The sequence below is a fragment of the Phalacrocorax aristotelis genome, chromosome 2, assembly GCF_949628215.1.
Source record: "Phalacrocorax aristotelis chromosome 2, bGulAri2.1, whole genome shotgun sequence".
Classification (NCBI taxonomy): Eukaryota; Metazoa; Chordata; class Aves; order Suliformes; family Phalacrocoracidae; genus Phalacrocorax; species Phalacrocorax aristotelis.
In genome coordinates, this window is record NC_134277.1 from 26200268 (window position 1) to 26227450 (window position 27183).

At 42.6% G+C, this 27183-nt stretch overlaps 1 protein-coding gene across 4 annotated transcripts in view; it reads left to right on the forward strand.

Moving 5' to 3' along the window:
• Positions 1–27183, forward strand: part of ANKIB1 (ankyrin repeat and IBR domain containing 1) — a 103402-nt gene that overhangs the window by 19904 nt on the left and 56315 nt on the right. For all 4 annotated transcript variants that reach the window (XM_075082814.1, XM_075082816.1, XM_075082815.1 and 1 more), the window contains exon 2: positions 20508–20773. In XM_075082814.1, the coding sequence (XP_074938915.1) occupies positions 20586–20773 (188 nt within the window). In that variant the 5' untranslated portion in view covers positions 20508–20585. The remainder of the gene's footprint in view (positions 1–20507; positions 20774–27183) is intronic.

The following is a 27183-nucleotide window of genomic DNA, read 5'->3' on the forward strand; positions in this document are numbered from 1 at the left end:
GCTGTATATGCTGACCATGATGCCATATGGTGTGGGATATCCCTTTGGTCAGTTGGGGTCAGCTGTCCCAGCCGTGTCCCCTCCCAACTTCCTGTGCCCCCCAAGCCTGCTCGCTGGTGGGGTGGGGTGAGAGGCAGAAGAGGCCTTGACTCTGATAAAGCACTGCTCAGCCATAACTAAAACACCCCTCTGTTATCAACACTGTTTTCAGCACGAATCTGAAACATAGCCCCATACTAGCTGCTATGGAGACAATTAACTCTATCCCAGCCAAAACCAGCACAATAGGCTGCTTAGTGAAGTGTGGTATGACGTAGTGTATGTGCTAAACCCATAAAACCATTCCTGGCTTTCTGCAACAGTATTGCAATAATTTAAAATGAAAACCTACTGCAAACTGGTTAGCCTTAATCAGTACAAATGCTTTTGGATTTGTTGGAGCACAGATGTTATTTTATTGTTATGACACATTTCTGCACAGAGTTTTTTCTTTTCAGGTGCAATAAGAAATTGAAACAGTGGGTGCAACAGTGAAATGTTCCAGCAGACACAAAATGTAAGAATCTGGTGACCTGAATGTTGTTTTGAATATGAAGAGTGGGTTTTATATCAAAGTTCTGCTGTGTACGAAAGTGTCGTGGTTTAGCGGCAGCTCAGCCCCACACAGTCACTCGCTCACTCCCCCACCGGTAGATGGGGGAGAGAATCAGAAGGGTAACGCTCGTGGGTTGGGATAAGAACAGTTTAATAATGAAAATTAAAAGAAACAACAGTAGAAATGCAATGTAAAGGAGAACAACGAGAGGCGCAAAGCCCCGGGGGAGGGGGGAAGGGAGGGGAGAGGGGGAACGAACCGCCGGAACAAACCGCACGCGCCGCAGCCGCTCGCCGCCCGCCGACCCGACGCCGCGCCGCCTGCGCGCTGCCACTGCCCCCCCTCAATATACTGGTCATGGTGTCACATGGTATGGAATGAACCTGCCATTGGCCAGTCGGGGTCAGCCGCCCCCACCATGGCCCTGCCCCTCCCAGCCCCCCCTGCCACGCCACGCGGCAGAGCGCGGGAAGCTGGAAAGGTAGCTGACCCCCACAGTGAGGAGAATTAACCCCTTCTCAGCCAAAACCAGCACATTCTCCACCCCTTATTCCATACCACTTACACCATGCCCAGGTCCCATATGATGCAATACAACCATACCAACCACCACCCCTCCCCTTCCCATCCTTTAACATAATACACAGACATCATTCCCTTAGTTCATGGATCTTCCCTGTAAAATGTCCATTAAAATGTCCATTGAGTTCACGCAGTCCATGACTCTGGGCTCCATCTGTTGTATCAGTCTTTCCGGGTGGGAGAGATGGTGTGTGGCGTTGGGTTGCTGCATACCGAGTCAGTCATCGTTCCATCACTGCTGCACGGCTTGTTTCATAGTTGATCTTCCATGGGTTGGGAGGCTCGTACTCTGATATCATTGATACAACACAGAGGTGACACACAATATTATATAGCAGTTCACATTGTGCCATTCAGTTCATTGACTGTTTTCACCCAAAATCAAATCCCCTTGAGGCACACATCGGATTTCTCCATCCTCCCGCATCACCCACCAAGTGCACCCAGGTCCTCGAGCAAAAGCAATCCCACGAATGGGTTTGCCTTTGCCAGAGGCAGGAAGAACCCAGACTGTTTTGCCCAGCATACTTTTTCTGTGCACTACAGGGACTCTATCCCCTTCCACAGTATGTAGGATTTCTGACTGGGCAGGGCCAGCTCGGTTGGCAGATCCCCTCGTGTTGACTAACCACGTGGCTTTTGCTAAATGTGTATCCCAGTGCTTGAATGTCCCACCCCCCATTGCTCTCAGTGTGGTTTTTAACAGTCCATTGTACCTTTCAATTTTCCCAGAGGCTGGTGCGTGATAGGGGATGTGATACACCCACTCAATGCCGTGCTCTTTGGCCCAGGTGTCTATGAGGCTATTTCGGAAATGAGTCCCATTGTCTGACTCAATCCTCTCTGGGGTGCCATGTCGCCACAGGACTTGTTTCTCAAGACCCAGGATAGTGTTCCGGGCAGTGGCGTGGGGGACAGGATATGTTTCCAGCCAGCCAGTCGTTGTTTCTACCATTGTAAGCACATGGCGCTTGCCTTGGCGGGTCTGTGGGAGTGTGATATAGTCAATTTGCCAGGCCTCCCCATATTTATATTTCAGCCATCGTCCCCCATACCACAGAGGCTTTACCCGCTTCGCTTGCTTGATTGCAGCGCATGTGTCACATTCGTGGATAACCTGTGCAATAATATCCATGGTCAAGTCCACCCCTCGATCACGAGCCCACCTGTATGTTGCATCTCTCCCTTGATGGCCTGAGGTGTCATGGGCCCACCAAGCTAGAAATAGTTCACCCTTATGCTGCCAGTCCAGATCCACCTCAGCCACTTCAATCTTGGCAGCCCGATCTACCTGCTGGTTGTTTCGATGTTCTTCAGTGGCCCGACTCTTGGGGACGTGAGCATCCACATGCCGTACCTTTACAACCAGTTTCTCTACCCGGGCAGCAATATCTTGCCACAATGTGGCAGCCCAGATGGGTTTGCCTCTGCGCTGCCAGTTGCTTTGCTTCCATTGCTGCAGCCAGCCCCACAAGGCATTTGCCACCATCCAGGAGTCAGTATAGAGATAGAGCACTGGCCACTTTTCCCGTTCAGCGATGTCTAAGGCCAGCTGGATGGCCTTTACCTCTGCAAACTGGCTCGATTCACCTTCTCCTTCAGCAGTTTCTGCTACTTGTCGTGTAGGACTCCATACAGCAGCCTTCCATCTCCGGTGCTTTCCCACAAGGCGACAGGACCCATCAGTGAACAGGGCATATTGCTTCTCATCTTCTGGCAGTTTGTTATACAGTGGGGCTTCTTCAGCACGTGTCACCTCCTCCTCTGGTGATAATCCAAAATCTTTGCCTTCTGGCCAGTCCATAATCACTTCCAAGATTCCTGGGCGACTGGGGTTTCCTACTCGAGCCCGCTGGGTGATCAGTGCAACCCATTTACTCCACGTAGCATCAGTTGCATGGTGTGTAGAGGGGATGTTTCCTTTGAACATCCAGCCCAGCACTGGCAGTCGGGGTGCCAGGAGCAACTGTGCTTCAGTACCAACCACTTCTGAAGCAGCTCGAACCCCTTCATATGCTGCCAATATCTCTTTTTCAGTTGGAGTATAGCGGGCTTCAGACCCTCTGTATCCCCGACTCCAAAACCCTAGGGGTCGACCCCGGGTCTCCCCAGGTGCTTTCTGCCAGAGACTCCAGGTAGGGCCATTCTCCCCGGCTGCAGTGTAGAGCACATTTTTTACATCTTGTCCTGCCCGGACTGGCCCAAGAGCTACTGCATGGACTATTTCTCGTTTAATCTGTTCAAAGGCTTGTCGTTGCTCAGGGCCCCATTTGAAATCATTCTTTTTCCGGGTCACTTGATAGAGAGGGCTCACGATCAGACTGTAATTTGGAATATGCATTCTCCAAAAACCCACAACGCCCAAGAAAGCTTGTGTTTCCTTTTTGCTAGTTGGTGGAGACATGGCTGCTATTTTGTTGATCACATCCATTGGAATCTGACGACGACCGTCTTGCCATTTAATTCCTAAGAACTGGATTTCTCGTGCAGGTCCCTTCACCTTACTTTGTTTTATGGCAAAACCAGCTTTCAGAAGGATTTGGACTATTTTCTCACCTTTCTCAAAAACTTCTTCTGCTGTGCTGCCCCACACAATGATGTCATCAATGTATTGAAGGTGTTCTGGAGCTTCTCCCTGTTCCAGTACAGTCTGAATCAGTCCATGGCAAATGGTAGGACTGTGTTTCCACCCCTGGGGCAGTCGATTCCAGGTGTACTGGACGCCCCTCCATGTGAAAGCAAACTGTGGCCTGCACTCTGCTGCCAGAGGGATTGAGAAGAATGCATTAGCAATATCAATTGTGGCATACCACTTGGCCGCCTTTGACTCCAGTTCGTATTGAAGTTCTAGCATGTCTGGCACAGCAGCACTCAACGGTGGAGTGACTTCATTCAGGCCACGATAGTCTACTGTTAGTCTCCACTCTCCATTAGACTTCCGGACTGGCCATATGGGACTGTTAAAGGGTGAGTGGGTCTTACTGATGACTCCTTGGCTCCTCAGTTGGTGAATAAGTTTATGGATGGGGATCAGAGAGTCTCTGTTGGTGCGATATTGCCGCCGGTGCACTGTTGTGGTGGCGATTGGCACCTGTTGTTCTTTGACCTTCAGCAACCCCACCACAGAAGGGTCCTTTGAGAGACCGGGCAAGGTAGACAGCTGTTCAGTTTCCTCCGTCTCCAAGGCAGCTACACCAAAAGCCCACTTGTAACCTTTTGGGTCCTTGAAATACCCTCTCCTGAGGTAGTCTATACCAAGGATGCACGGAGCCTCTGGGCCAGTCACAATGGGGTGCTTCTGCCACTCATTGCCAGTTAGGCTCACTTCGGCCTCCAATACAGTTAGCTCTTGAGATCCCCCTGTCACTCCAGCAATGCTGATGGGTTCTGCCCCTATATAGTTTGATGGCATTAAGGTGCACTGTGCGCCGGTGTCCACTAAAGCTTTATACTCCTGTGGGTCGGACGTGCCAGGCCATCGGATCCACACAGTCCAGTAAGCCCGGTTATCCCTTTCCTCCACCCGGCTGGAGGCAGGGCCCCTCTAGTCCTGATCATGGCAGTCACAACTCACTTCCTGTAAATGTGAATCAGGAGTCCCTCTATTACACTTAGAAATAAAATCTGCGCTTCTACTCCTCTGTCTGGGGACTTGCTCACTGGAAACTGGAGCAGCAGCTTTCCTGGAAGAGCCTCCCTCAGTGACTGTTCTTCCTTGCGGTTCATGTACTCGTGCCTGTAGGGTCGAAGTAGGCTTGCCATCCCACCTCATCATGTCCTCTCCGTGGTCACGCAGGTAGAACCATAGGGTGGCCCGTGGTGTGTATCCCCTTCTTTGAGCCAAAGGACGCTTATTCCTAACAGCTGAGACACTGCTCTGTCGAGGTGGGGAGTAGGACAGATCTTCTTTGAGTTGCTGGACCTCTTGGGATAGTTTCTCCACAGCAGAGACAAGCGAGGAAGAGATATTTGTGTCGTAATCCCGGAGTCTATCTATCACCTCTGCCACCGTTGGTGTCTCGTCATCTTTCCAGGACATCACTGCCAATGAGTTTGCATGCGAAGATGGTGTGCTCCGTACAAACTTCCGCCACATGGGTCGTGTGCACTCGGCTTCATCTGGATCTTTGGATGACCGTTGATCATCCAGGTCACCATAAATCACCTCAAACACAGCTAATTCCCTGAGATACTGGATGCCTTTCTCCATAGTTGTCCATTTTCCTGGGCGATATGTAACATCTTCTTTAAAGGGATACCTTTCCTTCACTCCAGACAGGAGTCGCCTCCAGAGGCTGAGGGCTTGTGGTTTTTTTCCAATTGCTTTGTCAACACCCCCTTCCCCAGAAAGGGATCCCAATTGTTTGGCTTCTTTTCCCTCTAGTTCCAGGCTACTGGCCCCATTATCCCAGCATCGGAGCAGCCAGGTGGCAATGTGCTCACCTGAACGACGGCTATAATCTTTTCGCATATCTCGCAACTCGCTTAAGGACAGGGATCGGGTGGTCTCTATTTCATTTATTACTTCTCCCTCCTCTCCCCGCGATGGCCCTGGTTCTTCATCATCCCGTTCTAAACGAGTTGATGTCCGCTTCCAATATTTCGTCTTATGTATGGGGGCAACTGATAGTGGTACGGGTTTATTTTCTGAGCTAGCTCCGGTACTTGTTGTGGGGGTTTGAGTGGCTGCAGTGCCTGTTGTCAGGGCTGGATTGTCTACAGTGCCAGTCACTTTGCATTTCAATCCAGAGACATTCTCTTCCCCCTGGGGGCACTGAATACTGTTGAGCAGGGCTCGGTATGCATGGGCCAGGCCCCAGCACGTTGCAGTTATCTGTGTCTCTCTGGAGTTCCCAGCGTAACAACATACTTTCTCCAAATATTCTACTAGTTTTTTAGGATTCTGCACTTGCTCGGGGGTGAAACTCCAAAACACTGGGGGTGCCCACTGCCCTAGGTATTTGCCCATGCTATCCCACATGCCCTGCCACTCGTAACTATCAAGCCTCGGGGCAGATTTCTGGGTGATATTCTTAAGTTGCTTAGTCAAAACCAAAACAACATGCCCAAAAACTAACAATGACTGCACCTTAACCACCCAAGGATGTTCAAGATACAAAAACGTTGTTGTAACAAAGGCACAGACATCATAGAACAAAGTTGCAAAGGTATTATTCTGTATTTCCTCCATATAAAATCTCTCCGAGGAGGAGGTATAATTGCTAATTGCCTCAACAAGGTGGTATCCGAAGTACAGTAACGGTTTCAGCAAAAACCCCAAATACCAGATAAAGCTCAAAACGAGTGTTTGTATAACAAATCTCGTAGGCAAAACATTACTAATCACAGCAGAACACAGCAGACTCAAACAACCAACACCGATTTTTAACACCCACTGCAAAAAGGACAACATGGTGCTGGGACCAGCAGCTGTTGTTATCTCCAACCCTCGTGCCCCACGTTGGGCGCCAAAAAGACTGTCGTGGTTTAGCGGCAGCTCAGCCCCACACAGTCACTCGCTCACTCCCCCACCGGTAGATGGGGGAGAGAATCAGAAGGGTAACGCTCGTGGGTTGGGATAAGAACAGTTTAATAATGAAAATTAAAAGAAACAACAGTAGAAATGCAATGTAAAGGAGAACAACGAGAGGCGCAAAGCCCCGGGGGAGGGGGGAAGGGAGGGGAGAGGGGGAACGAACCGCCGGAACAAACCGCACGCGCCGCAGCCGCTCGCCGCCCGCCGACCCGACACCGCGCCGCCCCCGCGCTGCCACTGCCCCCCCTCAATATACTGGTCATGGTGTCACATGGTATGGAATGAACCTGCCATTGGCCAGTCGGGGTCAGCCGCCCCCACCATGGCCCTGCCCCTCCCAGCCCCCCCTGCCACGCCACGCGGCAGAGCGCGGGAAGCTGGAAAGGTAGCTGACCCCCACAGTGAGGAGAATTAACCCCTTCTCAGCCAAAACCAGCACAGAAAGACCCTAACAGACAAATGTAACAGGACTTTTAAAAGAATGATTAAAAAAAAGTGGGTCTCTGTTGACTAATATTCTTTGGGCATGTGAGCTCCTGCCTGTATGCCAGGCAGGAGTGAGCAGAAAACTCCCTAGTTGATACTCCCAAACTTCTCAGCAGTCTTAGCTGTGAAAATAACATAGAAAAAGTGAAATTAAAAAGTATTTTTTCTGTCATAGAATACCTGTTTTCTTTACTTATGGCTCAGATTTTTAACATAAATACTAATTTTAAAGCCCCTTGTAACGTAAGTTTTTCTTAAGCTTGGATGTCAGGAAGGGTAGTAATATTCATGTTTTGTTTATGCTTCAGGGAGACTAGTTTGAACAACAGTTTGCTAATTTGAAGGGAAAAGCTCACTTTTCGGTGTCACAGGTTTAGGGATGTATATTCTGGCAAAGAAGTTATGACAAATACTGTGCTGTAAGGAACTCAGCGTCTCTGAGTAAGTGATGGCACTTTAGTATTCTGGACGTGAGAAATGTCATAACTTATGGGAAGAGGCAATTACATCCTGTTTAGAGATTTTGCAGTTTTGATGGCTTTAAGTCATTTTCAAAGTCATGAAAACAGTGTGCTTGAGAAAAACTGAGCATTGCTACCTGTAGGAGAATGGTCTGTTTGAGCTTGGATGACTTAGAGGAAAATTTGCAGTGTGTGTAGTTATTTTGTGTGCTCACACAACAGATACGCCAGTGCATGCTCACTGTTAGATGACACTGGTTTGACCTCTTGTGTTCAAAACAGTGACTGAGAGTCATGCTCTGGCTGAATTATTTAAAATAAATAAAAATTTGTGACAATACTGCATAAGGGGTGGTGCAGCAGGGATTTCTGTCACCTTGAGTTTCTTCCTTGCCCTCTCTTTGTTTCTGAAGGAAGCTTCATTGTCCTGACTCGAGCAATGTAATGACGAGTAGCACAGGTACATACTACTTGAGAAAGTTCCAACGAAAGAAAAATCATTTTAAGAGACTTATACAGTCTTGGTCATTTCATAGAAATAAAAAATGCCAGAATAAGGAATGTTTGTTCAGGACAACCACAATTCACCTACTTGTGTAGGCCGCTTATTAGTATGTCCTTTAGTTTAAATGAACACCTAGTTTTGCCTTATTTAGCTTGCATGACGGTGGCCCATGGATGATGAAGGTTTTGTAGTGTCCTTTCTCCTTTCTGTTTTCACTTTCCACCTACTGACTACTGCAAACTGTTTTCCCTTGTTTCCTGCTTTTTTCTTGCTCCTGGCAATCCAGCGCGGCTTGTTACCCCTGCTCCTCTTTTTCCATTACCTTATCTGGTTGCCAGCAGGAATAGTGAGAGCATAGGAGAAATGGCATAACTGCTCTTACTGCCTTCTCTGTCTAGCTTCAGCATGACCCCTGGAAGTGATCACAGAGAAAGTTCCACTACCTGTCAAGGACTGCTAGCTATTTTATGATCCCAGTGTCTGTACAGTTACTTCTGGTGGAATCTTCAAGTAAATAGCTCAAGATCTTCTCAAAGTCATAAATATTTTATTACTTGAGTAAAACAGAATGCGTTTTTTAGACCAGTTCTTTAAAATCTTTGTAATATTAAGCCTGTATACTCTGTTCTGTTTCATGCAATTCTGATGCCAGATGGGTCCATTCTGCAAAATAAGGGACTCTGGTAACTTGCATTTCTCTTTACTCCATTCCTTACCTTACATAGGAAAGGTCAGTAATAGTATTCTACAAAGACTGTCAGTCATTCATATTGTATTAGTGTCTACATCAGCCACTAGGTATGTTGATTACATTAATAGGAGAACTGATAGAAGAACGAATAGGAGAACTGCAAGGCCAGCAGGTCAAGGGAGGTGATTCTTCCCCTCTGCTCTGCTCTGCTCTGCTCTTCTCTCCTCTTGTGAGACACACACACCCACACACATACCCCCTGAGTACTGCATGTAGCTCCGGGGTCCTCAGTAGAGGAAAGGCATAGACCTGTCAGGGAGAGTCCAGAGGAGGGGCACAAAAATGGTCAGAGGGCTGGAACAACTCTCCTGTGAAGAAAGGCTGAGAGAGTTGAGGTTGCTCAGCCTGGAGTAGGGAAGGCTCCAGGGAGACCTTGTTGTGGTGTTTCAATATTTACAGGGGGCTTTACAAGAAAGACAGAGAGACTTTTTACCGAAGCCTGTAGTGACAAGACATGGGGCAAGGGTTTTAAACTGAAAGAGTATAGATTTAGATTGGATATAAGGAAGACGTTTTTTACGGTGGGGGTGGTGAGACCCTGGAAGAGGTTGCCCAGGGAAGTTGTGAATGCCCCACCATTGGAAGTGTTCAAGGTCAGGTCAGATGGGTGTTTGAGCAACATGATCTAGTGAAAGATGTCCCTGCCCGTGGGTAGGGGGGATGGACATGGTGATCTTTAAAGGTCCCTTCCAACCCAAACCATTCTGTGATTCAAGCCCAGGTTGTTTTGGTTTTTTTAATAAGCTTTATTCTCTATCTCTCTGGGGGTTTTTTTGTGTGATATTTATCTTGAAGCCAAAAACCATTACCATGCAACGAAGTTCTGTTTCATTGTAATTATACTAGAGTCAAGAATAATCTTCATAAATACAAACTGTAAGTGACATACTATAATTAAATTTTGTAATCCACAGCCTTTATGTAAATGATTAAGCAGTTCGTACACAGTGGGAAAAACAGCCCAATGCTTCAACAGAGGTGTTCTGGTAAAAGTTAAAAATATTTTTTCAAGTTATGTGTTTGTGTAAACTAATGTTAGATTAGATTCAGTATGTCTTTTGCCATTTCCCAGCCAGAGTCAGAATTTTGCCAGTGGGTGTATTAAATATTTTATCAGAAGTGCAGCAATTGCGGGTCTGCTAATTTTCTGGTGTACATAAGGTACAAGTGATGATCCTTGTCACTGCGGTTACCTGAATGGCTCATTCTTAGCAACGATCACTCTTGAGATTCTGGGAACTTAGCACCATGACAAGCAGGATGTGTACTACTTGGACAAGAAAAAGTTAAATAGTTCCTAAAGTTGTCTTTCAGAAATGTCATAAAAGGCTTGTGAAATATTGTTTAGAAAACATATTCTGCTGTGGGAATATGTCTGGTTTTAGACATGCAATGATCTTCTAGGTTCTGTGTTTAGACCTTAAATGAATGTGTTGCTTTGGAGGAGCGCTGACCAGTTAAATTACCTCTTTGTTAGAAGGAAATGGATTTGTTCATTCATCTGAAAAAAAACAAGATCTCTCTGAAAGATCAGTGGGGTCACATTGCCTTTTAGCTTTCCGGAGAAAAAAAACAGCACTTAACAATGCTTCCAGGAACCAATAAAAGTATGTGTGCGTTTGTTTCTAGTCCAGTACTTTTGTGAACATTTTTCATCATCTTTCTCTGACAGTTGAATGTGCTTTCCTCACCTCCCACTTGAATAGCATAGAAACAGATACCTCTGTAACGTCAGTAGAGTATATTTTACAAAGTTTCATCCCATAGACATTTATGAAATAATTATAACGCACCTAGTAGGGATGTACTCTCTCACTCTTAAAAGAATAGCTTGCTTAAGTGAAAATAGGGAACTCTACATACGTTGCACAGTCCTTGAAATGGTGTGTAATATTCTTTTCAGTGCTTTCAGTTATGTGGATAATAATAGAGAAATTACAGTAAGTGTTGCTCAGTTTATTCAGAATGTGCAACCTGCAGGCTATCAGCAGTGTACGGATAGAGCACTGGTCCTCTCAATAGTGTAGTTAGGAGTCAGTGATAGGATACTGTGATTGTTGCTTTCCTCTGACAATTTGATATACAGCATGATATTTTGGGAGATTCTGCACTGAAAAATCTAGATTTATTTGTTTGCTTACCTTTTAATTTTGACTTTATTAAAAATACATTGCTGTTTCTAACACCAGTAGTTTTTGTGTTGGAATGTACTGACTTCAGATATTCATTATTTCTAAATGCAACTCTATGCTTTCAGAAAGTGATAGAACAATGCTTACTATGTACGGTCTGATTACAGTTGGCTGACCTTGTGTAATAGCTTTCCTTACTTTTTAAGATCCACCATGTAGGCCTTTTGCATATTTACAGGATCCAGCAACAGCATGACCTTACCAAGTGCTACTCTTCCCTATGAAAAAGCTTCCCCAAACTGAGACACTTCTGTTTCAGGAACAGACTAAGATTTCTAAACATATAAGGGATTTTCAGGTCTTACGTGGAGGAGTGTGCTCGTGAGCAGCCCTCTGTTGCATCCTCTTTATTTTTGCTGTCTGTGGATATGCCTTAGGAGCCAAAAAGTTTTGTTTTCAATTGTATCAGTTTAACTCCACTGAAAAAGAGGTTAACGTTAAAGCTTTTGGCTGGCCAGATTCTACCAGAGGCTCTCCAGAGGGTTTGCTTTAGGCTGCAGTGCAGTTTCAAACTTGTTTACCTGAATCTTAACACGGCTTCTAAATTGTGTTAAGCTGAGCAAACATACTTGAAAAATACATCCTGGACTCAGTCAAGGCCAGGGTCAAGGTGCACTGCACCTTATTTAGATTGGTCAGTCAAGATCCCCATAGGGTTTCCTATAGCTGTTTGCGTTGCCATCTTCATTCCTGCTTTATGGCCTAGCAGTGCTCCCAGTACTGGTTGTCTTTATCCTTGTTTCTCTAAGCAGATCAGTCTGAAAGGAACACACAAATTTCTTCGGAGTTTTGCTCCATACAGTGTCAGTTTATTTACCCCATCTGTCCGTTACTCTGTAAATCTTTGCTTTGTAACTCTTGGTGGTGGTTTCACTGTGTACTTTTTGTCTATTGAAACTGATTTTGGAGGGGCACACATTTGTCTTTAACTGAACTGAGCTGGGTTGTTGCTTACGGTTAAACAAAGTGTGTTTGAGTCTTTTTTGCAAAAAGACTTCTATCCCAGCCAACATGTTGGGGATGATGTGTGCATGACGGTAAGGAGAAACCAGTCAGAGAAGCATTACACTACCTAAACAGGTTTCTCATGCTGCCAATATAAGAGGCATTTTACTGGTTGAGAAAATTACCAGTCTCTGGTTCAATTTCTTTAGTTTATCACTGATGCTAACTGTCCTGTGAGGCATCAGCTGCTGGTACTTCTTTATATAGGGGCTGGGTGATATTTCTTCACTTTTGCTTGATGAAAAAGTGGTGTTATCAGCATTGACCTGTGGCAGAGAAGTCACTTTTATAGACATTTAGTGAACTAACGGTGGTTTATGCACTGTATCAAAAGTGTACTGAGTAACTTTATTCAGTGGAACAGTCTATAGTGAGCTTTTTATACTAAAACAGTGTGCTTGAGATTAAAATGCCAGAACTGTCAAGCCTGTCTGCCTTTAGCTTGACTTGATCTAATAAAATGTCAAACATTTCTTTTTGTGCTTCTTCACCTTCTGACCTAGTTAGAGGAGGTCTTAGGGTGGTAGTGTTGGTATTACACTAGGTACAGTAATTTTATATTATTTAAGATTTGGTTAGGCTTCATTACCTGAGGAGTGAAGAGCTGTGCCTAAAAGAGTTCTGCTGTATTTTATGACTGGAGCCTAAAGAGACGATTAAGAAGAATCTCTCTCTTGTATCAGTGACTAAGCTACCACATATTAAATCAGGTTATTAAGGCCTTGACAGACGGTTGCATTGGGAACAACTCCAAAGTGTTATCTGGACTTCAGGGAACTTTGAGGGTTTTGCTGTTATTTTAAAAATAATTTTCTAAAGACATGGTGCCCTGGAATGAGTATGAAGTGATCTGCAATTACAGGTGAGACTATTGGATATTCCAGTGCCTAATTACAGGATAACTCTTTCGTTCTGTCTTACTGAACTGCTGTTCCCTAAGGATAAAAAAAAAAAAGGTGCACCAAAACAGATGCTCCTTTTAACTTGTGCCGCTGGATATTTTTTTCTTGATTATCTGCAGGGATGATGTCTTCATCTAGCTATCACTGTATACCTTTCGTCTCTCCTGCCATGTGTGTATGTACCTACCCCACAGTGGATTTACCACATTTCATTTAGATGATAAATGCAAGTACTGTAGACAGCATCATCAAAATTAATATAGTGATTTCTTTAGCTACATCTATGCAGGTTTTTTTCCTTAAAGTGATAAATGCTTCTAGTCTCTGCTGCAGGTGCCCCTGTTGCATCCCTCTAAGTGTATCAGTGCAAAGAAAACCAAAGTCATGCTTAAAATCTGTTTTTCTCCACAAACTGGAGCTGTGAAAGAAGTGTGTCTGAAAGAAAATATTCCACCTGGATGAAAGTCTTTGTGCCTGAGTCAGTAAGCCAAAGTCTCAAATTACTGACCTGAGCAATAACTTTAAGCATTCTTCCTGTGGGTACATATGCCAGCATAAAAAGATTGTAACGTAACATAACATGCTAGACTCTCTATCCCACAACTATATAAATGAGGAAATAATTCTTTTACTACCCTACTCTATGTTTTATTCAAGTCAACTCTCAACATTATTGCGACTTTTCAACCTTGGTATTTAAAACACAGATAACATGTTATACTGGTGATCATTCTACAAAGGGTGAGACGTTGGCATATCAGTCATTTTTTTGGTCTGTACTTTAACGTGTAAAATATAACACTGAATTTGATAATGTCAAGCTCCATTCACAGAGGTTTAAAGTGGCAGAGAAGCTTTCATCATTTCATGTTAATGACTTCAGAACTTTTGGCACAAACCTTAGAATATTCAAGTGTGTAAACAAACCCCAAAACACCAAACCCAAACAAACCAAAACCAAACAATCTCCCCCACCGTCACTCTTCCATTACTCGGTTCTTAAGCTTTGCTAGTGTATTTCTTGCTTAAAACTTTGCAGAAATGTGCCTCCAGATGCAGGTATCCAGCAAGAGCAATCTTTGCCCATTAATTAAAATTTGTCAAATCTTAAAAATCTTTACTGTAAACATGTAAAAATTAGCTTTAGCCTAATTTTTTCTACCAGCCATACATAAAGTAGGTATGCACATTTGATTTTTTCATTTTTAATTTTGTCCTCTTGGTAAAGTGAGCCATTTTTTGGCTCCTCTCTTTACTTACAGAGAGGGGAGGGGGCAAGGGAGGAAGAGGCTCGCTAACCAGGGCTTCTTCTGCTGTGTTTGGGAGAGGCCTTGGTATCCTGAGAGTTCTTGAACATAACTTTTGACTTTCTTCATTTGTGTTAGTCCATCCCAGTAGCAAGGATTAAAATTACCAACATCACAATGTGATAGTTCTCTGAAGTATACCAGGTTACTAGGCTTTCTCCTAGAACACAAAGCTGTTCATGATTCCCTTCTGCAATAAATTGACTTATAATGAAGGACAGACTCTGCAGTAAATATTTTAGAAACTCAGCTCTTAAAAATGAGCTGTTTAACTGCAGGATCCAAAACAAATAAAGCAGTTACCTTTTCAGCTAACTGTGCTTGAAACAGAATGCAATATAATATTTTGTACTTTCAGCAAAAGTACTTTTGGAAAACAAGTTGCTTTAATACCTTTTATCTGTATTCTTTTTGTGTAGGCAGTTCATTATCAGTTGTCTTTCCAGGGGTGTAGAAATCATGTAATGTACACCAATTTTAGTCAATAATGTATTTAATGTATTTAATTATGAGGGGCTGTGTAAAGTCTTACTTCTTTGAGCTTGGCTCACTCTGCTGTTCTGCAATAATGTACTTTTATATGAAGTAGTTTATATGAAAAACCACTTTTGTTGAATCCGAAGTACACTTTTTTAAAAGCTGTTGAATTACACAGTGTTACATTGTAAAATAATGGTTGCAAATGATGATTGGATCTATTGATGACTTTTTCTCATTGTATAGATAACAGATTTTTTTTCTGGTGCAAGAAAGATATAGCATTATCTTAAATGCTGTAAGTTAAAACTGGGTATTTTTTAACCCGTTTTGATAGATTTCCTAAGCAGAACTATGTAGCACAGTATGTCTCCCTTTCTTTTCTTCATCCCCCAATACATAGAATGGCTGCTGTATGATTGTGTGCTAGTGCTACATTCAGTGAGAAATTTTGCTTTGGTATTAAAGCAATTCAAATGTAAATTGAGAGGTACGTCATCTCATGTGAGACTTGTGTGTTCAATATGTGTTTCCTAAATAAGTGTTAGAAGTAGGATGTTCTGTCTGATCCCACTTGTACAATATTTTATCATTCATTATAAATTTCTAGCAAGCACCGTGGCAGTATTTCAAAGGAGGAATCCCTTCTAAAATCCTATTAAGCCATTACAGTTGTCCTCCTTCAGACTAACTTCTGTGATGATGCCCATGATAAAATCAATAGTAATTGGGCAGCTGGTGCAACTGCTCTCAAAATCTCATTGTTACCTTGCGCTACCCATGTTTTTCTGTATCCACCCTTTTTTAATCTTGTACTCAGTCTTCAAGTTTCTATGAAAGTGGTCATCTCTGTTAAATAGTTATAGAGCTATGGTATCAAAGTGCTGCTTTTAGCAGTGTTGCTAATAAGCCCATAGAAGTTTTACTGTTCATTGCCAAAGCAGAGAAGTGTGATTCCCCTGACTGAGTTTCATTAGACTTTAAGGTAGGTTGTGTAACCAGTATTTTCGTTTTTTGTTTAAGCTGGAAGCTTCATTTTGAGAATATTAGAGTAGTAAACACAGTTCCTAATTTTGAATGAGATAGTTAATGTTTGGGATTCTGAAATATATAGGATATAATTAGCAAACATTGCATTTAGGTTTTCCTATATTCTTTGGTGTACAAGGTTACAATATTTGTGGTTATGATAAATGTTATGAGGTTACGGTAAAGGCTATGATAAAGCCCATCTGTTGTCACAGAACTCGAAAATTTAGTGAATAGGTCTGCTTACCAAACAAATATCTTGTTTTTGCCCTGTAAATTTCTATTCAAGTCTGATTTTATTCAGATAAAAGACGTGAAATTTTTCATTTTAATGTTATTTTTGTCCCACTGTGATGTTTTTGTAATACAGCACATTAAAAAATAGCCTAGGGATTTTAAATACTGGGCTTATACAAACAGCAAAGCAAGAGCAGTGACATTGACACTACACACTAGCCATGCAAGCCTGGGAGCTGCTGAAACTGCTTTAGCAACTCCTGTATTCAGCCATGGGAGCAGTCCAGGTCCCTGAGGTTGTAGACTGGCTGGGCCTTCTAGGCCTCTTCCCTGCTACCAGCTTCCCCCCTTTTAGGAGGAAATACATATATTACGTGCTCTTCACCTTCAAAAATATGAAATGAGGTGTTGAAAGAGCGAAACAAGTTTGCTTCCTGTGAATCACTGCTTGGTTTCAGAATTGGCCTTGTTAGCTTACTGTCCTCTGAGAGCTTATAATGGGTTGGAAAGCTCTTGGGGGAGGGCGGGGGGGAATGAAACACAAAGAAGGCAGACTGGGCCTCTTTCGGCCATTTTCAGATCCAGACCTTTATTGCATTAGCTCATATTTTGTCCTTTTTCTCCTTCAGCCGAAGTAAAGTAATCTTTGGTGGCAGATGTAGTTGGTCTGTTAGCTGAAAGATGAACTGAAGACTGAATGGGCAGATCTCGAATATTTTACAGCAGGGCAGTCGTGAGCCGCAGCAGCTGTCACATCTTGGTTTCTTCTGGACTCCCAAACATGCTGGAAGCCAACTGTTACTGCCAGGGTACAGAGGCAGCTACTCCCCTGTCTTTCTGTATTTCTGCTGGCAAGTTTAATGCCTAATTCAGAAAACTACAGTGTGGTCCATGAAATTTCCAAAGCATAAAAGGGTAATGCCTGTCATAGTGTTAAAGATGAAAGACATTGTGGATACTGTGTGAAAGTGAAAGGCATTAGTATGGTTTCTCATGTGATGTATTTTATGTAGGGAATTGTTTTCTGGGTTAGTTTTGACCCTGTCACTTCTCTCCTTGTATTCTTCCAGAGGTTGGTTTCTTGCTATCACACCAAATATAAGCTATTTGCCTTCACCTGAAGGGCTTTCATGGACTATCCCCATTCTATCATCTTAGATTTTATTATGATAATGTGATGATTATAGTTACATTAGCCATTTGCTAAATTTTCAGTACTTCTATGCTGATTCTTCATTTTGTGGGCAGTTTCACTTGTGTCTGTTCAAAGCCACATAGTTGCTGTGTTTCATAATCCTTCTTCAAATTCTCCCTTTCCTTTGACTGAGAATCTTTTCATTTGGAGAGCAGACCTGTTATGCAGAGAAATATTTTACTCTTTTTATTTTGTTCACCTTTCTGTGTCATGCCTGTATCATATATAACCCTTTATTGTGCACATAGGCTGTAAGCTCTTCTTATGGGAGCAGATGTCACAGTTTTGTTCAGTGACTTACACAATACATGCTGCATATTCCTAAAATTCCCAGATGTTATGATAATTTATGTAACAGTTCAAGCAATGTGCCTGTCTTTAATATTATTAGTTGTTGCAGACTGTGCTACCAAGTAAAATATCCATACTCCATCAAAAATAGTTTGTTCAGTGTGCAATAGAATTAATGAAATTTACAGTTATTGCCTTTTCTGCACTGCAGTAACTTGAGCTTTTTAGTTCTGTAGAGCGACCCTACACAGACCCTCAGTTCTCCCATGCATTTCCAGACCCCTGCCTAAATGCATGCAGATCTCCTCTTCAGCATCTCAGCAATACCACCCTGCCCCAGCTTCCTCTCAGACAGCCTGAGGGCACCATCTTATCTCCTTATACTCTCAGCACTCTCTCTCATCCCTACCCAGGTTTGTTTAATGTTCCAGTTTTGGGCAAGAGGCAGCATGTTCTGCAGCTGACGCAAGCTATCCATGTGCTGATTTCCAGAAATAAGTGTGTGGCAATTTGTGCTGTTATCTTCTGATTTCAAATGATGGAAGGAGGTTTTGTGCTTTTCTTCTCATTATGAGTGCTAGTGGGGTCTTCATTATCAATTTTTGTAAAGATTCTAGGAACATGATATCTTTCAGGCACTTGTTCTTGTCTAATTTAGTTTGTAGTCTGAAGAGCTATTGCTGGATAGGGATTGACAGAGTACAATACCACAAACTAATCTTGTTAACAAACTTTACTGAAAATCATTCTTTCAAGTTATTTTTGAATCCTAGCTGTTGAAGGTAATATGAACTGCCAGTTGATTGAAAAGAGTGTAGACTTTTTCTTGGTTTTGTTGAGTGTCTCATTAAAGCCTGAAACTATCCAATATTTAGAATAATGCAGCTGATTCTGCACCTCAAAACATATTAATCTGCAGCACTGAGAGCTGTGACATGGTAATGTGAACATGCAATAGCTTTCTTGAATAATATAAGTATTATATCTGCATTATATCTGCATAGTATCTGCATGTTTATATTTTAAAATATAGAGATGACAGAAATACAAAATCCTGCAGAGTCCTTAGTGTGACTGAGGAATCTGGGCTTTGGTTTGTGTATGTAACTCAACACATGAAGGGTGTGCATTTGCTTTTAGATGAGTGCCTGCTTCATTATTATTATGAGAAACTTTTGGCTGCTTAACACAGTTGCTTGTTAGGTAACTCAGAGCACAGAAGAGAACATGGGCGACATGTTTAGCATATTGAGTCAGCTGATTGGGCAGTGTCATTGTTACCTCACACAATGACATCAAAAGGTAGGACACAACAACTCCAAAATAAGGGTTGACCCACCAAAGTTTTGTAGGAAAAGGGGATGAAAATGGAGGTCACCAAGGCCACCGCTCTCCTCGAACGGCCCTGATAGCACTGGTAGGATTACGATGAAAGTGGTCTTTTCTCTCCCCTTCACAAAATGGCCTCTCAGAGAAACTGTAGAGAGGAGACAGTGCAAGACTGCCGCTGGTAGGATCTCGTGCAGAATGGGATCTGAGCAAAAGTATAGCAGGACTGGGTTGCAACTTGACATATAAGTTCACAACAGTAGCTGAAAGCAGCTCATGAGACGACTACTCTGGGGAAACAAAAATATCTCATCGCAGCTCTTCCCCAGGTTTCCTTTTCATACGGATTGCATTCGCATCCTGATTCCCTTAGATTTTCTGCAGCTCTAGACCCCTTGGATTTCTCTATTTCTTCTGTCTGTAATGCTGTCTAGGCACCAGTAAGTGCGCTGGAAAGCCAATGTAGAAACAGAAGTTTTGAGGTAGTCCCAACAAGTTGAATATAAGGTACTGAGCACAAAGCAGCTCCTGTCCTTGCCTGATTATATGTGCCCAACATAATCAATCTCAATTTCCTAACCTGCTGTGCCTGGCATGTTTAGGTCCCAGTGTGTGCTTTGTGGGGTGAAAGGTCTGGCATGGAGCAGTCTGGATGGGATGACTCATGCACAAAAGAGACCTCCTAGAAGGTTCACTGTGCTACCAGCTGCAGCCTGGTGCTGAGTCCCCTGTCCATCCCTCTGACATAAACCAGCATGCGTTCTTTCCAACTGCATGACCTGATAAGCTTCTCTTGCCCATCTGACGAGCGGAGGTGCTCTCTCTGCCCTGTCTTTATGCCACTTGATCTGCTGGTCCCTTCCCTAAGATAAAGGTGAGAGGCTGTGGAGCACAGAAGTTGGCAAGTACTTTGAAGTACTTGTAAGGTGAAGCTGGTTTGTGCCAGTATAATGCCTGGGCTTGTATGGACCCATTCATTGTGGACCTCTAAGTGTTGTTTTAAAAATGGGGTTGTGTGGGGTTTTCTGAAGAGTCTGCTTAGCAGAACTGTTAAGATGGGGCCATGGCAACACCTGTATTCATGTGCTTTTGTCTTGCTGGCACAGAAGGGTGCTGTTTACACCCACCTACACAAGCACAGGTGTTTCAAGCACAGTTTTACATGATCCTGCTTAGGTGAAAGTTAAACTGATGTCTGCTTTCTTGCGTGCTTTTGAAGAATTTTACTTCCTTACTTCCTTGTTTCAGAATTTTGCTTTGGTGATGCCGTGTTTTGAAATCACTTCTAATTTCCAGTTCACTTTCCATTCATGGAAATTTAGTATTCATCCCTGTCTTCTAATACAGGTGGATATTGGCCTTTTTTTTTTTTCCTTTTCTATATGTTCAAAGAATATGGGTAGTGAAAATAGTTGCACAGGGAGATGGCACAATTTACGAGGGAAATAATCTGTGAAGAACTGGGAACTTCTGTGTATTTACCTATAAGGACTTCAGCAATTCATGAGTAGAGTTTGCAGGCCCTATGTACTTCTTCACATGGCTCCTTACAGTGCTGTAGCTCTAGGTGAATTCTTCTAGGAGAGAGTGTTTTACAGAATAACTGAAATACTGTTTGTCTTTTTAGGCTGTGAAGCATGTTACAGAACCATACAAGTGGATGAAGGGGAAAGGAGAAAGTGCCATTGATAGCTAGGATTGCAACATGGGAAATACAACCACCAAATTCCGCAAAGCTCTTATCAATGGAGATGAAAACTTGGCCTGCCAAATATATGAGAGTAACCCTCAACTAAAAGAAACTCTTGACCCAAATACTTCTTATGGAGAAACATACCAGCACAATACGCCGCTCCATTATGCTGCTAGGCATGGAATGAACCGTATACTGGGGTAAGTATGATTTGAAGTTTTGCTTGGGTGTGAATAACTGACCTAAGAAATGCAAGAGTGTCAGCTAGGTTATAAATACCTTATGTGTGTGTGCATAAATGTGCATATGTGTGTCTGTGCTGCAGACATAGAATTTGTAACATGTTCAAGCAGTAATAGAAAACATGCAAATTAGCCCGTAGTCACAGACTGGTATAAGTTTTTTATTTGTTTTTAGTACTTTTGTTCCTTCTTTGTAACATTAGTCTTGGACAACTTTAGTTTGCTTCCTGAAGACTCCTATACCATGGTTCTTTGAAACAGTGATTGTTCCACTGTTTTTGATGTGTTTTCCTGGCTTAAAATAATCTGTAAAGCTGTACCTATTGGATACCATATTGATTATATGTACTTCCAGATGGCACAGTATATGTTTATTCTTGTGTTATTCAGGCAGCTTTTATTTTTCATTTTGGATAATAACAGTGAACGTTAATATCTCAATAATGAGTAAGTTTATTATTGCCACAGCTAGCTTGTACGGCAATCCCTAATGTTAGCTACTTCCATTCTTCTGTATTTTTGTCAGTGCTCTAAGATCAATTAACGATTAACATCTTATCCATGTCCAGACATCGCAGGTACAAGCTGTTCTAGTCTAGTATGTTATGAAGCTAGTACTGAGCAGGCATTGCTAAACCTCGTCTTCCGTAGGTAGTAAGTTAGAATTTCATAACTATCATCTTCCTTATATTAGGAAACAAAATGGAAATATATACGAACTGTATTAGTGTTAATATTCTTTTCATCTCTGCGTTTATATCTACTGATGGGCCTATGGTTTTTGTCCCTTGTATGCTGCAACTTTACTGGCTACCTGGCCTTCCACCATAAATTATTCCTGTGTTTTAGATTCACCTAACAGTTTTTTATACTTTATAACTTCTCATTTATCTTGATTTTTGCTAAATATTTTTATCCACCATGTATTCTATATTTCTATTTTAATTGATGTTTTCGATTCATCACTAAATCTTTTTGTTTGTTTGTTTCTTAATATACCCAAACTTTCCCCCATTCCTGATTCTTAAATTGTAGGAAAAATTTAACTAAGCTTAATTTAAAATAGCATAACTTTTTTTTACATTTTCTGTGTAATTTTTTTTTCTCTGAGATTTTCAGGTCATTTCTCTTAAGAAAATACAGCCTCACTGAAACAACAAGGACACTTGAAATTGTTTGCACATATGTAAAGAAATGGAGTCATAATTACTGACTTCTGAGCAGTCCATTAGTTAATTCATACTGTACCATTATGATGAGATCTCGAATAATTGCTTCTTGTTTAAAAAAAAAGGTAATTCAAAAATGACATTTTGCATTTGCACGGGGCCTTTAGCGTCTAAGTTTCACATGACAACTCAGTTTTATTTTGCACACACTACAAACAAACAAGAATCATTCTGTTTTCTTGTTTGAGTGCAAGATTTGCAATACCTTTTTTTGTCAGTAAACATAGCGAAGGTGCTGTTTGCTAGAGTCTGCTTCTGAAAACCTGGACTGTTAGAATTGTCACTGTTGCTAGGAGTAATTTGCTGTGGTTTATTTGCTGTTTAATTTTCTGCTGTCTTTCTAAGGGTTTTTTTTGTTCAGGCCTCCTCTCTAAGACATACTGCACAAAAACGTAGCCTTTTTATCTACACAAGGTAGTAAGAGTGAAAAAATATCAGACTTAGAGTGTGCCTGTTTGCAAAGTCGATAGTAGAAAGCACACAAGTGATTTCCAGGTAAGCCTCTTCCTTTTGATACAGAAAGTCCTGTATATGACAGAGATTAAATAAATTGAATATTAAAATGAATGCTTCGATTTACTGATGAAGTACAGTAGGTAAAAATAAATTAATATTAATCTGTGTATTTTGAGAGCAATTTACAATGATAAGATATTGATAATACTATGATATTTTACATTTATCTCTTAAACATTTTAAACATTTGGGAATCTGTAGCTACACTAACTTGTAGTTCAAACTCTAGATGTTACTTGTACCTATACCATATCATTCAATCTTTCTTTATCGGCTCATATTTCTATTATTGTAGGTGGATATGGACTGATATGTGTTTTACGATTCACTGTGTGAAATTTTCTCAAAATAGAATAGTGCGATGCCGTTGTCAGTACACCTTTTGCATAACAGAATATATTAAGAGAGATATTCTGGGATGTTCAGAAATAACCTATCTGGCTATGCTGTTACCAAATACTGACACAAAGGGACAAACTCCCTGTTACCAGATGTATGGCTGGCGGTGACTGTCCAAAGACACAGTGAAAGCATGGGCACCCATTTTTCAGTGAAAGGGAGTTGGGGACATCCTGGTATAGCAATCTCGGAAGTGAAGAAACAGGATATTGGAGAAGAGGTGAAAGGGTCATAAAGCAAAATTCCTGACCTGGACAAACTTTGTATAATCCAGCGTGAAGTCTACTGGCAGAAACTTAAGCCAACGAAACTTTCTCAACAATTTTGAATTGCACAGCTGTTTTACAGCAGGTGTCTGAGTCATCCGGCTGCTGTGCCTTTCACGCAGCATCTACAGCTCAGGCACTGGATTTAGTGTGTAATCGAGCTGTAAGAAATTGAAAATTTGCTGTTCATTTCTTCTCTCTTCACAAGATTCAGCAAGAGTGTGTTAAAATACTAGGGTTGTTTCTAGAGGTAATTTTTCATGAGTCTCATAGAAAGCTTTGGCATATTAGAAATGTTGAAATAAAAAATGGAAGATAGTTAGGCATTCAGTTAATATGTAACTTTTATTTGGTCTGCAACCCTAAATAATGTTTACCTGACAGATCAGTTTGTTTTAACAGAGCATTTAATGTTTAAAAACCAAAAATCACTGGTCACAGCTAATTAGCACAAACAAGATTTTTCAAAGCACTGCGTGAAGTTGCCAGAAGTTATTACATAGTGCTCAGCAGTTCACCGAAACCGACAGATATCTCATATTCTCTGTCCAATTAGTACAGTTATATAGTAAGAGTTTAGGTGAGGTTGTGTGATGGAGGGCTCATTCCCAGGAGCACAGGGGAGCCCAGAAGCAGAGTGGTGCGGGATCATGGCAAGCTCATCAGAGGGAGGAGCCCCCTGCTCCAGGGCTGTCACAGGACAGCTGTCCACCCCATGCCCCAGCTGTGACACGTCAGGAGGAGTCTACAGAAGGGATTGTATTGGGTTTATCTGGCAAGGTTTTGGTAGCAGGGGGCTGCAGGGATAGTTTCTGTCAGGAAAGATCGGGAGCTGCTCATGCTGCACACAACCAGCTCCAGCCAGCTCCAAAACCACCTTACCACTGGCCAAAGTTGAGTCTATCAGTGATGCTGGTGGCACCTCTGTGATAACATGTTTAAGGAAGGGTAAAAAATGCTGTATACAGCAGCTGTGAGAGACGAGTGAAAAACATGTGTGAGGGAGCACCATGCAGACTTCAAGGCCTGAGAAGAGAGAGGTGGAGGAGGTGCTCCAGGCACTGGAGCAGAGATTCCCCTGCAGCCCATGATGAAGGCCATGGTGAGGCAGGCTGTCCCCCTGCAGCCCATGGAGGTTAATAGTGGAGCAGATACCCACCTGCAGCACATGGAGAGCCCACACCAGAGCAGGCTTGTGGCAGGAGCTGCAGCCTCTGGAGAAGAGCCCACACAGGAGCAGAATTTCTGCCAGGACCTGTGACCCTGTGGGGGACCCACGACGAATCAGGCCATTCCTGAAGGGCTGCACCCCATGGAAAGGATCCATGCTGGAGCAGTTCATGAAGAACTGCAGCCCATGGGAAAGACCCACATCGGAGCAGTTCTGGAAGGGCTGTATCCTGTGGGTGGAACCCCAGGCTGGAGCAGGGGAGCAGCGGCAGGAGCAGTAGAGATGAAGCATTATGAACAGACCACAACCCCCATTCCCCATCCACCTGAGCTGTCCAGTGGGGAAGGAGGTAGAGGAGTCAGGAGTGCATTTGAGCCTGAGTGAGCAGAAGGGGGAATGGGGGAAAAAGTGTTTTCAGTTTCGTTTTTCTCGCAATCCTACCCTGTTAATAATTGGCAATAAATTAATTACCCCAAGTTGAGTCTGTTTTGCCCGTGACAGTAATTGATGAGCCATCTCCTTGTCCTTATATCAACCCACAAGCTTTTTTGTCATATTTTCTCCCCCTGCCCTGTTGAGGTGGGGGAGCAAGAGGGTGGCTGGGTGGGTACCTGGCAGCCAGCCAAGGTCAACCCACCACAGAGATCAAGGTGGTTTGGGGAGGAACACACTTGGGACAATAGAGCAGGGGCTAAAAGGGGCCAGTTACGTGGAAATGGGTGGCATGTCAGACCATGGTGTTTGTCTGACCATGCTTGGTCACCGCAGTCTGTTCTATCTATTTATTAAACCCTATTGGTAATTATTTTCCTGGGTAACGGGACTCTGCTGTGTGAATGTTTGTGTATGGAAGTCTAAGTACCAGCAACTGAAGGGGGGACCTCAGGACAGAGGGGTCCCTGAGCCTGGGGTGCCAGCAGCTGGAGAGACTAGAGTGCATGTATATGTCAGGACATGCATCAGTGCATAATGGCTAGTGAATACCAAGCTGGACTAGCCAGTGAGTAGGATAAGTGGCCTGGGCTACTGTCTTTGTCAACCCCTAACAGTCTGGAGCCTTTTAGTAAAAAATAGAAAGGTGCCTTGAAACCTCTCCAGAAAACATGAGAGGGTTGCTTTCCATATTGGAAGCAAAGAACTAAACATTTCAAGTTTTTATTATTGGACTCTATTGTAAATACCACAGGAACAATTTGAGTGTGATTTATTCAGTGATTTTCTGCTACGGTCTCCAGACATCTGCTGGTAGTGCTTAGATTCAGCACTAATGCCGAGAGAAGTTTGCCTTGGTTGTTAACAGCTCTAGTTCAGAAATGTCATCTCTGTGTTACAAAACTGTATTGATGTCACTATTCAGACTGTGTTCACAGCAAGCTAATAAATAAGTGGTCTCTAGTGGGTGATAGGTAAGACTTCTGGAAGTAAGAGAAAAAAATTTACATTGCGCTCAGAAACATAAAAAAAATAAAAGATAACACTCAGATGGATTTTGAGAGCCTTGTACAACATACAGATTGGTCTTATTCCACTATAAACATGTATCACAATTCCCTATAAATGAAGGTCTAGTTTAAATGAGGCTAGTTTAAATTTCATTCACTAAATGGGTGTAAAAATGTTACAGAGAAAGAGCATGCAAAAAATCTGTTTTCTTTAGAAAACACAGTCTTCAGATGATCAAGCATCTCCAATGCCCTCAGACTTTTTTCGCCTAATCCTAAAGTTTGGAAAGTTTTTCGCTGTGGTCTAGCTGTTGGTGAACAATTCCTGAAACATGACAAGAGAACAGGCTTTTCCAGAGGGTGGCTGAGATGGAAAGGCTGGAAAGCATGAGGACGCTACTTGTTGAAAGGAAAAAAACATCTTAGATAAGCTGTTACTGCGCAATATATGTTGTGGTGTGACTTCAGTGTTGTAGCTTTGCTGGGAAGCTTTTTGGATCAATGACAGATTTTCCTCATTGTTGCTTCATACTGCTACGTCTGAGCACTTTGCGAGTACTCAGGCCAAAAATGGATTGTTCATAGCAGTTGCTGCTGGTCCTGGGCTGAAGAGGGGGGAGGAGGAGCTGGTAGAAACATGGGGCTGTGGGGAGACGAGATGGGTTTGTGAAGCTGATTTTTTTTCTAGAATAGGAGAAACAAAGGTTTCCAGTTACAGAAGATTCTGGAAATTGAGAAGAATGCTGAAACTGAAAAAAACTCCCCACTTTTCTTAGCATTCTTGATACCTGCCTGTCAGTAATAATAGTAAAGGACCTCTGGCATTGAAGGCATAGCTAAGATAGCCAGAGGGAAACATTGGTAAATGTGCTCAGGATCTGGCTATGGGAAGCATTTCTTGTTTCATTGCTATAATTTGGGAAGTATTTTTCACTGCAGTAGAATGATGGAACATTAAAGTAGTGGTGATTTGAATTCAGGTCGATGTAGGCTACAGTCTTGTCTTGTTTTACCTAGTTTTTATGGCTGTTTAAGGGGTTTCAGTAGGGGCTAAGCAGTTGTAATGCAATCAAAATAAGCGTATTGAGATTACCAATATGTTATATAGGATGAATTTGACAGAGAATTTCTTGATGTCAGAGGGAACATTGCATTGGTCACAGCACTTTTGGGACTGTCTCTTCCCATCTCAGGTTTTGTTGTTTTTTATTCCTTTTGCAGTCATGTTGAAAATTAGTTTTGGATATATTGGAGGGAGATATGTGCCGACTGTTTTTCAGAACATGACTTCTCTCAAGTTGAGAGGTTATTAGGGCATTTTTGTGCTGCAGGGGAGAAGTATTAA